The sequence below is a fragment of the Melanotaenia boesemani genome, chromosome 6 (genome assembly GCF_017639745.1).
Source record: "Melanotaenia boesemani isolate fMelBoe1 chromosome 6, fMelBoe1.pri, whole genome shotgun sequence".
Lineage (NCBI taxonomy): Eukaryota > Metazoa > Chordata > Actinopteri > Atheriniformes > Melanotaeniidae > Melanotaenia > Melanotaenia boesemani.
This window is the reverse complement of record NC_055687.1, coordinates 12411570-12427726: the sequence shown is the minus strand read 5'-3', so window position 1 is coordinate 12427726 and position 16157 is coordinate 12411570. Positions and strand designations below refer to the sequence as shown.

The following is a 16157-nucleotide window of genomic DNA, read 5'->3' as shown; positions in this document are numbered from 1 at the left end:
CAGAGTAACTCAAAAATATCATCTAATCTTTAACAGTTCCCTGAGTCAGGCTGTGCTGCTTTCCACCCTGCTATCACCCACCTGGACACTAAGACTCATATGTACAAATGCTAACGCTGTAATATGGATTTAACATTTGTACATGAGTCCTTCAGCATTCGACACTATCATCCCACAACAGCTCATCATCAAACTGGACCAGCTAGGACTTACCACCGTACTGTGCAACTGGTTGCTGGACTTCCTCAATGAGAGGCCACAAGCAGTTTGGGTTAGCAACAACACCTCGAGCACCATCACACTGACCACAAGAGCCCCGCAGTGACGTGTGCTCAGTCCCCTGCTCTTCCCCCTGCTGACCCATGTCTGCACACCAACATTTAGCACCAACCACATAGTGAAGGTTGCAGATGATACGGCTGTCTCACCTCAAACAATAATGAGACAAAGTACAGAAATGAGGTCAGCCATTTGTCCATGTGGTGCAGCAAAAGCAATCTCATTTTAAATGTGGACAATACAAAAGGATATTCTTCTGGACTTCAGGAGAGGCCACACCAAACACCTCCCACTGACCATCAATGGTGCTGCTGTGGAGATCGTGAAGAGCACCGAGTTCCACACCACCGGTGAAGAAAACCCAGCAGTGCCTCTACGTCCTACGCAGACTGAAGAGAGTGAGTTCCCGCACCCATCATGTGCATCTTTTACCGAGGCACCATTGAGGGAATCCTGACCAGCTGTGTCAGTGTGTGGTTCGGAAGCTGCACAGAACAGAAAAACACTGCAGTGCATAGTGAACACAGCAGGTAAGATCACTGGTGTCTCACTTCCCCCTCTCCTTTATAAGTCCCACCTCACCCTCAAAGCAGTCGGCATCACGAGGGACTCCAGCCACCCCTTGCACAGCCTGTTCGGCCTCCTGCCTTTTGGGAGAAGGTACTGGAGCCGCTGGGCCCACTCTACCTGACTTATGAACAGCTTCACCCACCAGGCTGTCAGAAAGCTGCATTTTCTCCCCTCCCTGCCACCCAGTGAATCTAGTAACTTGTGTAAAAAAATGTAGTTACTTAAGTCTCTCACAAACTTGGGAATTAATTGTAAACATTCAACAACTTTTATCTTTCATCTATTCTGACTTTAGCTTAATTCCTGGATACTAGGACAATGGTTATGTTATAGAATCCAAACCACATCCTGCTGTTTGGTATGTCTAGAGTACATTGAATACTGTACTTGAATGAGCTGTCCTTAGGTATTAGTTCCTGACTTTGGGGGAAAAGTTAAATTAACTGAAAACTGATGGATCTCAGCTCTTCAATCACATCAAGCATTAAAGTTCTTCTGTAACTAATATCCTATTTTCTTACCTTCTCCCAGGGGAAAACCACTTCACACTTTGACAAATTGTAGACTAGCCCACATTTTAGAGGTTGAAATAAAAATCTGGAGAGAAAAACACTATTGTATGAAAACTTTGGAGAAGTAAATTATTCAACCACATGTTTATTTTTAACTGCATCTATTAAATTATTAATGCTTAAAGGTAATTCCTACATACCACCAGTATTAAATGGCACATATTTGCAAATTATACACATACATACACACAGGACCAAATAAACACTTTGGATTAAAAAAAGAAAGAAAAACTCTTCCGTTATTCAGGCTTTAAAGGGTTGAAAATATGGGACTTAAATATTTTTACATTATTCAAAACTCTGGCATAGTTTCAGATTATCTTGGACCAGGGTTCATTAGGTCTATCAAGACAACAGTACTTCACTTGTTACCGATTATCACTCCAAAATTCAAATAATTTTTTGGGGTATTAATAAATTATCTCTCAATTATCTTTAAAAAGCCTGTTTTTGCTTTCAGTTTTTAAATTGAGCAGATAAATTTCAATCAGTTTACATCAAACTGAAACATTGTTTGGGAAACTAAGTGTTTTATTGTTAAATTATAAACTCTTAAAATACTGAAATGACTCGTTTAACAAAATGCATGTTAAAGGACACATTACAACTACCTAAAATGGATGTCCCCCTTCAAAATGGAGTCTGTAGTTGGTTTGCAACGACGGTATAGAGAACCACTGCAGCGCAACGATCATCTTCATTTCCTGTTACTTAACACCGCCCATGCATAAGGAACACAGGAAGTCAACATGGACATTTTGAAAATTTTTTATTTTTTTTATTTAGGAACATTTAGATCAACCACTGAAGCCAGAAAAGCCTCTTCTTCCACTAATAGAAACATAACTTAACAGAAGTTTTCATCAGATGACCAGATTCACATCATACATGTTTTTGGGAACTATCAATCTTTTGACCTAATAACAGTAATTTTCTGTGGCATTTCAACTGACTAGATTTTAAGTCAACATACACCATGTCAAGACATTTGGTAAGAAATTGTTTCATTAGTTCAACATTAAAATGCAAGCGATAAAATGCAATATCCTATCGTCTTGCAAATTTTAATATGCTTTAGCTGCCTTATGTTTACAATTAGATTCAAAATCCAACTTAAAAATATCTATTCCTCAGCAGTTTCAAATAAAACAAAAACAAATTAGACAAACTAAAAATGCCACGTCTACACGATATGGACGGTAATCGTTTTAAAATTGATATAAAATGGATATGAATGTGAAAACAAAGTTTTGTTACATCAAGTGCAAGCCCAAAACAAACCTATAAATGACATTTGTAATATAAAACTTGGTAAAAAATACTTATTTAAAACTGTACAATCACCAAGTACACAGAGTGAGCACATCAACGGTTATTTATTTGGCTTCGGTGGCTTCGGCCTTTGGCTCCTGAAAACACAAAGAACATTTACTTTAACTGATAGAAGATTCATTACAACAAAAAACTACTATTTAAGACTTCAACTAAATGAATTATTCTTATATATGTTTTAAATAAATAATAGAGGCCTTTTCTCAAAATAGAAACAAACCTCAGCCTTGGTGTTGCCATTCTCAGCTGGCTTGGCCTTCTTTGCTTTGGGTGCCTTCTATAAAAGATGACAACAGTTTAAAGCCCAGTTACTGGTGAACGCATATCACACATATATTTAAGTAAATACCTTTATTTTCCTTTAGTCCAAGAGAGATACCTTACATTTTTATTAAAGGAACTCAGCTAGATTCATATAAAGCCTAGTAAACTTAACAAATATACTGTCATCGTCAGCTAACACCATCAATTTTTATACCTTTGCAGCAGCTTTTTTCTTGGTCTCCACTGGTGCTGCTTTAGGTTTCTGCAAAACAAAATAGAAAACTGTAAGCAACAACAGATTACACAACAAAATGACAAACATTTCCAAGAGAAAAGCTAGTAACATTTCCCATATTACTGACTAATAATTCTGGCTCTACTGTAACCACAAAGATTGAAAACCAATTTCCTTGCTCCCCCTTGTTTCAAAATGCAATAGCTAAATATATTTAGTTATATGTATAATTTATTAAAACTACAGGATCTGTGGTTGGTTAAAAGTGTCGGTTTATGCATATTTACATGGAGGTTGATCCAATAGAATGTTATCACTTCACAGGTAAATGATCGACAATCATGAAATATCACAAAGCAACATCCCCATTGCTCTGAACCGATGTGTTTATTAACAACTTACCAGTGCCAGTCGCGGTGAAGTTCTTCTTTGCTATAGAGACAGAAAGATTATGAATTATAAATCCAAATTGCACTATTGTCTATTTCAAAATAAACAGTCAGATCTAAATAACTTTAAATATGAAGATAAAAACTGAAGATTTTATCAGACATCAAGATTATAGTGGTACACATATTAAAAATAAATAAAAAAATAAACTTGTTTTGAGAAAAAAACATATATACATACATATGTATACATACATACATACATATATATCTATATACACGCACACACACATATATATATATATACATATACATACACACATATACATATATATACACACATATATATATACATACATACACACACATATACATATATATACACACATATATATATATATATATATATATATATATATATATACACATATATATATATATATATATATATATATATATATATATAAGAGAAAAAAAATTATAAGCAAGTTTTTTATGACAAACCTCAGGAGGGACGGTTTGCTGTAAGAAAAAAAGACACAATATTACAATCTGAACAACAGCAAGCTTAAACAGCATATTAATCATGAAATAAGTCCTGCAGCAAATTATGTTGTACAGGCTGAAAACTCTGAGCAACTAAAAACTTGGGCCACTGCTGTTAATCTTGAAGCTGACAAAGGGCTTCCCGCGCATTTTTGAATTCAAACTTGGGCCGTCCTGTTACCATGACACCACTTTGGCGCCCTGACAGCTTCCTTTGTTTTGTATCAGTGCGCGCCGACAGACAGCTGAAGGGAAACCGATAAGATTACTTCTTTACTAATCTGTAGCTACACAATAAAAACAGCTAAATGTAATTCTGAAGAAACCATAAATATATTTATATTGCATTCTCTATGAGCAGTAGACTTATTAGTTATTTTCACCATTTGACACCTGCATATAAATATTTTATTTATACATTTACTAGATTCAAAAATATATATTTTTAGAAATTCAATTACACAATGTACTACAATTAAATTTATATTTCCTTATTTCAGTTTTTTAAATATACGTATTATGATAATGTTGCAAATTTGATATTAGACCTATAAATAATTAAATAATCTGACTACTGGTATTGAACCCCAATGCAAGACCGGTCTTTATTTAAATTTTTATTTACATATATATATATAGATATAAACTGAAAATTAATCATCACTACCTCCCCTCCCCCCACTCCTTCCTCAAATTTGAAGATTGCGCTTCAACTGATTTTAAATAGTAGATTAGAGCTTATCATCAACCTAATCCTAATTAGATTCCAGGATTTATTTTTATGCCCTGATTATAACTGAACAAACGTTTACAGCTTGTGCGAAAAGTTGGTTGCTGCGTACAACATGTCAAGCTTTGCCCTGCCTACTGCCAAAGAGGGAAAAGACAGGCGATGCAGAAATCTTGCTAAATGTAATGTCAATGGTTGCTCCAGCCAGAGCCTAAATAGACGTAAAATTTGATCATTGGCACGCCATCGGTCGTATATAACGAGTACACTTATATTTTTTGCTATAGGTAAGATTATATGCGTTTATTTTCGACGACTCGGAGGATGCATGTACAGGTCCGTGCTGTCAGGCCGCCATTGCTCTAACGTTTGTTAGGGATGATGACGTTCATCTGATGCAGAAAAATTAAACACAGCCTATCGTTAAGCGCAAGTTACGCACGAGAATCTCAAACAAAGATAAAAAATACATAAAATTAAATTATCTTACCTTTGCTTTTCCCATGTTAGTAGCTGAAAATGAACTGAATGCTCAAAAAAAATACAGCTGTTAAAACAGGCTTTTTCGGAGAGACAACACACGACAGCCGAGCAGTCGCTGTGTAAAATGGCGAATGTATAATGCAAACGAATGTTTTTGTAGTTTATACAGTGAAATATAAGATCGAAACCGGTTTGAACCAGTTTTGTATTTCGACGTTGATCATTGGACGCAAATGTGACATGTGGTTTGAGGCTCCACCCATTTGTTAAAGAGGCAGGAAGAGCATTAGTAAAAATCCTGACCCGTGGCGCGCGAGGGCGCTCATTAAACGTTTTCTGGTTCAAACTGGTTGAAATTTGAAGGAGGGGAAAAAAGCCAAGTAAACTGTTGATCTCGAAAATTTCTTCTGCAATGCAAAGTAATGGCGGCTAAATTAAATTAAATGAAAAACACTATTTATCTCAATGGGAAATTGTAATATTGCAATAGTTATATATATATATATATATATATATATATATATATATATATATATATATATGGCATTATATTAGCATTAACATTGGTTCACTAACTAATTGAACCAATGCGAAAGGAATCTAGTTAAGTATGCTTAGCCAAAGAAAAATTATTAAAAAAAAAATATCCTTTACTTATTTAGCACTGCATTTTAGGTTGACATTGACTTTTTTTTTTTCCAGAAATGCCATTTTCCCTTAGAGGCTGAACATATGCAGAATGGACCTAACAAGGGCTGGAAGTAGGTAAAACATGTAAAAAAAAAAAAAAAAAATTATGGCGCACATCATTTATCTATATGGATATACAGTTCTCACTTTATTCTGTTTTAGAAAGCTGGTCAAAATATAGTTATGTCTTCAAAATCACACTAAACAAACATCACTTTCAGCAACAAAAATATCAAACCATACTGACTTTTGTAAATAACTCTGTTGGATGCATCTCCAAAACACATAATGTGTGGGCTTTTCACTCACTGATTTGAACTTTTCCATCAAAGTCATGCATTTAACAAACAGCTAATACAATAGTTTAACTACATCTTGACCAGACATTTCCACATATTAGATTTTGTAAATCTACAATTATAAATATCACAATTATTCTACAGCCCCATAGGGGTAAAATTGCCCTCTCGTTTTGTACAAACCAGCAACAAAATGAAACCACTCTCAGTTACTGTTTGTTCTTCCCATTTCCACAGCAGCTCTTTAGGGAAGAGGACGGGAGAGGTTTTATCTCTACTTCGGCAGAAGATTAGTTCCTTAGAGCTCTCCTAGGTCAAGACAGTTTCACTGCATAAGTCATTAAAGAATGAGTCTCTCTTGTGCTTCAGTGCTTGTAGGAAGTCCTGAACTCGTGCTTCCCGGGAGGCGGTGTAATGCTGCAATGCCTCTCGTCTTCTCTTGGCATCAGCTGGCTTTCCATTCCCCTGATGCTGCAGGTGCTCTGCTACGCAAGAGTGATCTGCCTCTAGCTGCTGCAGGGCCTGTTCCTCTCGATGGAGGTCTCTGGCTTTCTATTAAATAACACACATAAAAAAAGAAAGAAAAAAAAATCCAGTTTGGTTTTACAATGCAGAATTGTTTTCATTTTAATGATATGCATGTGTACAAATCTTTGAATATCATGTAGGTAGAAAATGGCACAAAATGATTCTTTACCAGAAGTGTCAGTGCTAACTTGACTCATATTAGTTTGAAACTGGAATATTGGAAGGAACAAATATCCATGCTTGTGTGGATTGTGTGCTGTGCGTGAAAAATTCAGTGCAAAATGCAGAGGACAAAACACCAAAGTAATTATAATTTTGATAAGATTGAAATGTTTGTTGAGTGATTTAACCTATTTTGATGCAATAGCTGCAAATAACAAATGCAATTATCAAGTATCTTTTAATTCATGTAGCTATGCACTTTGGATCAATTATTCTTTGGCTAAATTTGGAAATTTCTCATGTTTGATGAGACTTACCTTGCCAAACAACATAATTTTGTGTCATAATAACAATAAGTTAAATTAATATCAGTAGTACAATAAGTTTAACATCTAGGTTTCAGGTGGACTCTGTGATGGCTGCTTTGATGCCGTCTATCAGAACCTCTAATAAACATATTAAACAATTAATAAAAGACACGAGGCCAGTGTTTGCCTCATAACCATCTAAATAGAGGGGTAATTCCCCTGAATAGTTATTTAATAGAGTCAGCAGACAAGTCTGTGCAGTCACAACAAATTGCCAGATATGCAGTCATGTGCAGAGAACCTGAAGCACACACTGATGGCAACATGTTGACTTGTGCCCTCAGTGACATGTGAGGTCCAGCACTGACTGAAAAGATCAGGATATTGCTTTGAAACACCACAGTCTCGAGGATCAATAAAGGTCACAAACAACAACTTTTATTTATTTCCTCACATTTACAGCAAGGCCACTGTAGTCTGAGAAGTTCTTGTTACTTTGCTTTTTTACGCTGCACTTGTGATTCAAAATGAGCCTTACCTGGATGGATTTGTGATTTAACTGATACTGGACAACGGCTTCACACAGGTTCCAGAACGAGTACTCTGGCCACAGAACCGACTGAAACACAAGGCAGGAGTGGGACGTCTGTAGATGGAAGACACATGGACAATCAAAAGTCTGAGTCAAATCGACTGATGCTTTCTCAGTTCAGTTATTACATAATATACATCACTGGGTTATATCCTCTAACGTTCAGTGAACCAGTATACTGCTGCTAAGGGGAGAATTCATTTCAGGAAAATTTTATGTGCAAACAAATGTTTTCTGGAGGAAGTCTAATCTAATTATTAAGAGTTAACATTTAAAATGAATTTTAAAAGCCTTCTGTAAACTATTTAAAGCTTTTGTAATATAAAAGGCAGCTGCATTGGTTACAGCTGACATGATAAAAGGTGTTGAAAGACAATTTATTGGGCCAGTAAAGTGGCCATGTACGTATTGGATAACAGACAAAAGCAGAGATACACAGAGTGTTACTGAACCCAAACACTGACATACAAATCACAGATTTATTCTCAGATTGGCATCAAAGACAGTTTTGGGCCAAAGTGTACTAGCACTGACAGCTTTGTTTAATCTGTAGTTGTACAAACGCTAAGCAACACAACCAAAAATATATGTTTAACTGCTCAGGTCACAGTCAGTCTAATTCAGGATGAAAATGAATGAAAGTTTTAATGATCACAACTCTCACCAGTTCATAAATTCATGTCCATCTCACCTCAAAGATATTTAAAAACAGTTTCAAAGGGGATATTATAGAAAAACTGTCATTCTCAAACTCGTTCTGTTGTTTGAGACATTATTTTCATTCCTTACCTGCCAGAGAAGGAAGTCGCTGAGGCGCACCTCTCCTGAGGTGCGGATGAGCAAATCAGGATTGGGAGAGTTATTACTGTACAGGCACTCACTTAGCAACGCCTCTGAAACATCGCTGAGTATGACAGAAACATGAGCAGCTTGTCAATGCACCCAGATTATCTTTCTAAATGCTATTTAACATGGGGTATTGACAAGATTAACTCCAAAGTGTCTGGTGCACCTCTCACCTCGCTTTGATCAGGCCCTGCTCCACTCCCCAAGCCATCTCCCTCACTGCATTGGTGATTTCATATCTTGATGTGTATGCAAAGCACACATTGAGGAAACATCTAGAATATAAACAGGAAAAGGTCATATCTGTGTGGTTACTTATAATAAATAATAACAGAGTAGGAGTGTTGAGTTATTAATGATGATGAGAGGTGAAGCATTAATAAATTCCCCATACTTGTTGTGAGTCCTGGTTGACACCACAGCTTTGGCAATGAGCTCTTGAAGGTCTAGTGGGAGCATGTTCAAGTCGCCCAATACTCTTATACAAACTCCATGTTTTTCCAGATTGTCCCTGTGAGACAGACAAGAAAGGAAAAGAATAGAAAAGCATGAAAACAAACAGGGACAACAGAAAGATGACGCAAAAGGTTTGGTTGCTGAAACAGGTGTGTCAGCATATCCCAAGCAGAGGCAGAAAAAAAAAAAAAAAAAAAAAAAAAAAAAAAAAAAGGTGTCAGACATAAAATCTTCCACTGCGTGGTGAGTAAAAGCAGTCTGCCGTCGTGTATAAATGTAGTTTATAAACGGTTTGTGTTCATTATAATGATATTTATTGCCCTGCATCACGCTCCTCTTGGTGGCAGCAGCTTTTAATACGTCTTGATCTACTGTATATGTTGAGGATGTAGATAAGAAACATAACAGCTGGCGTTCAGGGAAATCAAGATTATCAACACTATGCCACATGAATAAGCTGTAAAATACATAAAGCATTTATGTTAGAAGAAAAAAAGTGTGAAAGTTACCTCTATGTTTGAGTAATGCATTTATTTTGGACAGAAGAATACTTATCTAGAGGGTATTTGTGGAACTTTATGGTTAGTCTGAACAAATCTTTGTTACAACTGTCTTACAACTACTTGTTTGAAGCCAAAAAACACACAAATTGAAACTTTATAGTTTCAGGTTGCATCCAAAATCATTCACTGTTCATTATATAGATGACTATATGGTAAGATTACCATGTTGTAGTGCAGCCCAAATTTAAGCTGAGATTCTGTATACCATAGTTAATTAATCATTCAAAGTTTATTTCTATATACAAAACTCCAGCCCACCAAGGTGCTTATCATCATCAAAACCAGAAACATTCAAAACACATTAAAATAAAGGAAGTATCATAGAAAGTGCTAAAAGCACAGAACAGATTAAAACTAATAGCTAACAAGGAAAGTGCTAAAAGTACTAAATACTTTGTTACCCTGTTTTAATGTATTTTTAAAGTACTCCGAAATGTTGGACCTGCCACTGAAAAGGGCCGATCCTCCTATTGCTTGCACCTGGACTGAGGCACCTCTAACAGATATTTGACCAGTAAAGATCTACTGGGCTGGTGGATTTTCAAAGGTTCTGATAAGTAAAGGAGGTGCAAACCCATTTAGTGCTTTAAAAACAAACAGCAACAACTTCAGGGTCCCAAAACACACTGAGAAAAGTTGTCTGGGAGCAATGATGAGTAATCCAGCAATATAGCCGATAATATAGCACTAAAGGTAAAAAAAAAAAAAAGGCTGACAGTAAAGCACATAATGAGCACACCTGCAGCAGCTCCAGAACCGGTCATGCAAATTTAGGCTATTTTCTGCATACAAGTTGAAGTCATTTACCTTTTTTACCTGCTTTTCATCAATATAAATTCTATACTAATGTCACTTTTACCTATTATAGGAATATGAGGTTTTGCAGCACCAGCCACAGCATTGGAAAGATGATCCAAGTAGTGCCAAAATATTCAGTTATCATGATGATTAGCCTCCTAAATAATCTTTTCACTTAAAACTCCTTAATTAGTCTGTATGGATGTGTGAGGAATACAATCTATGTATTAAAAGTATTGTGTTTAAATGGGTGTTAAAAGACAGCTAAAACAAGCTGATAAAAACCTTTCCTAATGCAGCAGTGGTAGGTTTCTGATCGGTGCTATGGGGGCTAGACACTTACCCATCCAGTTTACTTCCACCTCCCAGAGGATAGACATGTCACTATCGTGTAAAGGGATGGGATTACACAATATTCTTCATGCCGTGCTTATGATAAGCTGAACTCTGAGATAACCAGGCTAGTTTACTAATTTTGACTGATTGAGAACAAGTTTCCAGAAAGAAAAAAAAAAGATCAGTTGCATCTTAGCCAAACCCAGCAGGTTTTAGAGATTTCACTTAACCTGTATAAAAATGTGTTGAGTTTATGATTTTGGAAAAAACTTTAATTTTTAAAAGACACAGATTAAATCTAACTACACAGCTCTGCTGGGGCATATTATTTAGTTCCACTTAATTGTACTTTAAGGAAGCTGTGAGTCATACAGTGTACTGTATTAAAATGAAGTCATTTGTGCCACAAACAGCAAAGTGGAAATTCCAACGTGAAACTCACTGTTCTTCCAGCAGCCTCTCAAATTTCTGCCTGGCCAGGTCCATCAGCCCATCCACCTCATCTTTGGTGCGCTTGAAGTTCTCAATGCTAAAGGCGTATACCGTTACCTCTGGGATATTGAGATGCTTGCACCAACGTAGCGTCTGGTGTGGAAGAGAACAGGAGTTAAATCTATTTGTCCCAATAGTATACAACTGAGAGGCCAAATGAAAACGGACCTCTGCCAGTTTGTTGAAGCCTTGCATATGTCCCTCCTGACGCTCCACGTTTTTCTTCCGTGCAAAGCGCCGATTACCGTCCATGATGAAGGCTACATGTTTAGGCATGGGTCCAGCCTGGGAGAGAAAATACAGAACAGGGGAATCACTCAAGATGTTTAAGTTTAAATGAGTCACAACCAGTGACATAGCAGTAATAGTGTACATCAAAAGTTTGATCACAATACAAAATTATATGGATTCAGTGGAAAACATTCAGTGTTTGTATCACAGATAAATTTGATAAGCAGCTAAAATATCATTTGATGTTTTATTAATGAACTCAATCATACAATCAAATAGAAAAAAATCTGTTCTTTTGACAAAAACAGACAAAATTGTGCCATATTCTGTATACTAACCTTTACAATTTCAGATAATGTAAAAAAAAATACTAAAATAACAATAACTTTCTGTTTGCATGCCTTAAAGCAGAGTATTATAAAAATCTTATTCCCATTTAAAGTGTCAAAGAAATATCTTTAGTAATAATCACAAAGTTAGTACAGTCTGACTTTATCAAAGTGAAACACCACACCTTCAGAGAAAGGCCATCTTTCTCCTCATCAAATCAACATGAGAAAGTTTAGGTGTTAGAACAAAGCAAAAGCATACAAATCTACTTGTTCTTTCTTAAGTGCGTCTTAAGTGACTTTTTGATCACTAAACCAATGTATTGATTTAGAGGCATTCATACACCCCTAGTGAACAGGGTATAATAGTAGTTGAGAAAGGCATATTCAGATTCAAATTAAATTACTCTCACACCTGCTAATATCTAACAATGAAGTGAGACATATATATATATATATATATATATATATATACATACACTAGCGTTCAAAAGTTTGGGGTCACTTTGCCATGGGATTCAATAGGGAAGTGACCCCAAACTTTTGAATGGTAGTGTATATTTGTGCCTCTGGTGTAAATTACAATTACTTATTACATGGCTGACAACGCAGACATTGAAATGTTTCTATATTTCCTATCAGCATAACTGAAATAACATCTGTGCTTGTTTGTATGGAACAAGAAAACAATAAACATTTTAAATAACGGTGTTGCACACAAAGGGTTGCTCTTAAAAAGTTACACAGGGTGAAAAAGGGGGAAACAGGGACAACTTTGGAAACTAGTTTTGTGTGTTTCATCATTCAAATTGCTCAAAGTGTCTTTGGGGATAGAGCTGCCAGATTACATTGTTGCAGCATCGAGGTTCCGGAGTGCAAATGATCATAATACAAAAAGGCCAGTAAGGCAAAGTAATTCAAAGAGCAATGTTTTTTGCTATTTAAATCAACAGGAAGACTTTGTATGAATAATGTTACAGAGAAATCTGATACGATAACATGACTGACACCTGTTAAAATGCTTTAGGACAGCCCGATAATTAGAACGATTGTTATCAAGAAAACATGATTTGTTGCTAGCATGGAGTGTGAACAAAAAAGAAATAAGTGGTCAGTGCCTCAGGTGGTAGGGTGGGTTGTCCCATAACCAGAAGGTTGGTGGTTTAAATCCTGCTCACCCCTAACAAGTCACCTAGACACACCTGTATGAACTTGGAGAGGCTGTTGTTACACATAAAGCTGTCTATCATCAGATGTGATCAATTAATGGATACAATGTAAAGCACTTTGAGTGCTTTGAAAAGCGCTATATAAATCTAATCCATTGTTATTATAAGAAGAGGGAAATGCAGCATGAGCTGTATAGAAATATGTCAGCTAAAGAAAGAATGACTATGTGTGTCAGCAGTGCTTCATCATCATCACGAGGCAGCACAACCAATTTCTATAACCACAGAAATCAGCACCACAAAACCATTCATGAGAAAATGACATTTTAGACCATTAACTTTAGCTTGGACTATGTAAATACAACAGTGTCACTGTGACTTAACAGGGGTATCAATCTTCATTATTTCTCCTCTAAAATTTATTAGGGAAAGGAAAAAAAAAACAACTTTATCTAAGCAGTTGCACTGTCACATAAAAATCCCCACAATCATTTGAAAGAGAATATCGTCACCATTGCATGTTTTTGTTATTCGTATATTTTCCTACTGATGTTGACAAAAGCATAACACTTCAATGTCATTTTTAAAAATATCTTGCAGCCCGTCTTAGGGGAATTTAGTAATATCCCCCCAAGCTATGAGGACATTTCTTTTGGTCTAAAACCTTAATCTATAAAAGCAATATATAAAAGACACCGGCTGAGGCTGAGAGTTGCCTTAAAAGATGTTGACTTACCTTCAGCACATTGGCAGCAACCTTTTCGAGCAGATTTAGCTCTCCCTCTTTTATCCACGACATATCTTGGCTTCAACCGATCTGAAATCATGTGATTAAAATTTTTTAAAGGTCTATGACTGAACAAGTTACAAACCAACCCATACGTCATAACCTATTAGTGTTAGGAGAGTTTAAACCTTGTGTAAGTGTCGTATTTACGGTCCATATTTCATTTCATATTCAGGCAGTGATTGATTTCAGCTTTAACAGCCAACAGGGTTCACAAGATATGCAACGAAATAAACTGCTACAAGAATGAAAAAGCACAAACCGAGCCTCAAGTCGTCCAAGAAACAATCACTCTAAGTGGGAACGTCGTTTTTCATTCAAACCACTGAAGTAAAACTAGTTAATTCCTCTAAGCTACGATCGTTTTCTCACATTTCGCACAGCTTCCAACTCACAGCCTTTACGATGACGATCACTTCCGCATTGAAGTCATGTGACGTATACGCACGATGACAACTTCCTGTCAGACGTTGGTAGATTTTCAAAACATGCGGATGGTTAATAATCTCGGCGGTATTAATTTCCTGTTTAAGTGAAAGTTTTCGGTTACACAAACAAGCTCTTTTATTTTTATTTTATATATATATATATATATATATATATATATATATATATATATATATATATAACCTCATCCACCCTGAACACCATCAAGCCATTGGTCATTGTGTATTATTGGAGGTCCAGGAAGTCGGAACACGCTCCTCTTCTCTATGGGGAGTTGGTGAAGCCTGTAGACAACATCAACTACCTGGTCTCCAAATCACATCTGACCTAAACCTGGTCCCTAAACATTTCCCACCTACACTTCCCACATAGTGAAGAAAGCCCAACAAAAGCTCTTCCTCTTCAGAAAGTTAAAACGAGTTTCAGAACCACAATGGAGTGCATCCTCTGTTGTAAACTTCATTATGTTTATGCATAATTAAATAAAAAAAAAAATTTTGATTCTTTGTTCTATCTTCAGTAAAAAAAAAAGCGTGGAGAGAAAAGGCAACATTATAAAGTCACTTAATATTCTCTGACTAAATATTCTTACATCATAAAATGCAATTATTTTAACCCTTAATTTTGTTTTTCATTAACTTTTATTATCACAATGTATTTTAATTTGATATATATCTGTTTAAGCAGGAATCTATGCATTAATAAAAAATATTTGCCAGTTTTTAAATATTCGTACTTTGGTCAAATTATTGCTTCAGTATCGAGACAAAACTACAGTGTGACTTGAATACATCACCTCATTTTTATATTTTTCTTGATATGATGAAAATGCTTGAGGTTGTTTGTCTGTTTTTATATTATGTTTTTAATTATTCTGGCTTTCACTTATTTTCCACTACTATTATTTGTGTCTAGTTTTTGTCCATTTGTAATAAAAATGTTTTGTATCTAACATGGATGATTTATAAATACATGATAATTTGAATATAAAAGGTGTTGATTTGTATTGATTGGGAACATTCTCTTGTAGAAATAAGCAACGCACTTGAAAAAAATGTTTTAGTGGTAAAGTAAGTTGCTCTGAAGACTTTGTATATCGTTCAGTGTTAATAGTGCCAACAATTTGTCAAGTGCAAGTAACATCACGGACACTGCTTTTTAAACTTTGCACTAAATCTGAATTTTGCTCTTTTCTTATATGCTGATGCATCATCTATGATTTCCAAAAAGGTTTTTGTTTAAAGAAGCACAAAACATCTCTAATGAGTTCAGGACTAGAAAAGGTGGTGCCTCTTCAGGATCTCATTGATCTTGGTGACTTTATGTTGGGAAATTAAGTAACTTTTTTTTCCCCTTGTGTGTGAAGTCTTTCATTAAATGATCACTCTTCTTCATCTACACTCAAACAACCTCTGTGATGCACTTTTTTAGTCAGTGGTGTTACCCACCTGTTTGTCCAGTCACCTAACTGGTTGTGAGATGTTGCACCTGTTGGTTTTGTCCCACTCCCAACTTTTTTTCTTTTTAAAGGAACCTGACATCAAATTCTAAAGAATTTGAAAAAAAAATCTTTTCCCACATAGCTGTTTTCTAATAATTCTGGAGTTTAAGTCACTTGTATTGTGTTTAGATGTGCACTTTCTAAAGCATCCAGATTTTTGTTGAAACATGCACTGGAGAAAATAAAATAGAGGTTAAATAGATGTCATAGTAGTTGCATCTAA

At 35.7% G+C, this 16157-nt stretch overlaps 1 protein-coding gene and 1 long non-coding RNA gene across 4 annotated transcripts; both read right to left on the bottom strand.

Moving 5' to 3' along the window:
• Positions 1-2173: 2173 nt before the first annotated feature.
• LOC121642331 lies at positions 2174-5601 on the bottom strand. The gene is made up of 6 exons (XR_006010868.1): positions 5408-5601; positions 4146-4163; positions 3655-3684; positions 3232-3279; positions 2974-3030; positions 2174-2830 (listed from the first exon to the last, which is right to left on the bottom strand). It is a non-coding gene; the product is annotated as an uncharacterized LOC121642331 (long non-coding RNA).
• A 614-nt stretch (positions 5602-6215) lies between these two features.
• Positions 6216-14418, bottom strand: dhdds (dehydrodolichyl diphosphate synthase). Of its 3 annotated transcripts, none has more exons than XM_041989053.1 (9): positions 14359-14418; positions 13936-14016; positions 11639-11755; positions 11421-11563; positions 9220-9336; positions 8999-9100; positions 8769-8883; positions 7926-8033; positions 6216-6941 (listed from the first exon to the last, which is right to left on the bottom strand). In XM_041989053.1, exons 2-9 carry the CDS (start codon positions 13996-13998, stop codon positions 6699-6701), a joined length of 1008 nt encoding a protein of 335 aa, XP_041844987.1. In that variant the 5' UTR covers positions 13999-14016; positions 14359-14418; the 3' UTR covers positions 6216-6698. The 3 variants fall into 3 exon arrangements, with proteins under 3 accessions (XP_041844987.1, XP_041844986.1, XP_041844985.1); XM_041989052.1 differs by having other exon boundaries at positions 14254-14411; XM_041989051.1 differs by having other exon boundaries at positions 14249-14410.
• Positions 14419-16157: the final 1739 nt, after the last annotated feature.

Coding starts and splice junctions, on each gene's coding strand:
- dhdds (XM_041989053.1), bottom strand. CDS start 13,998: ATGTCGTGGATAAAAGAGGGAGAGCTAAATCTGCTCGAAAAGGTTGCT. Junction 9,337..11,420: donor GAGAGGCTGCTGGAAGAACA/GTGAGTTTCACG, acceptor TCTGTCTCACAG/GGACAATCTGGAAAAACATG. Junction 8,034..8,768: donor GCGACTTCCTTCTCTGGCAG/GTAAGGAATGAA, acceptor TTCCATCTACAG/ACGTCCCACTCCTGCCTTGT.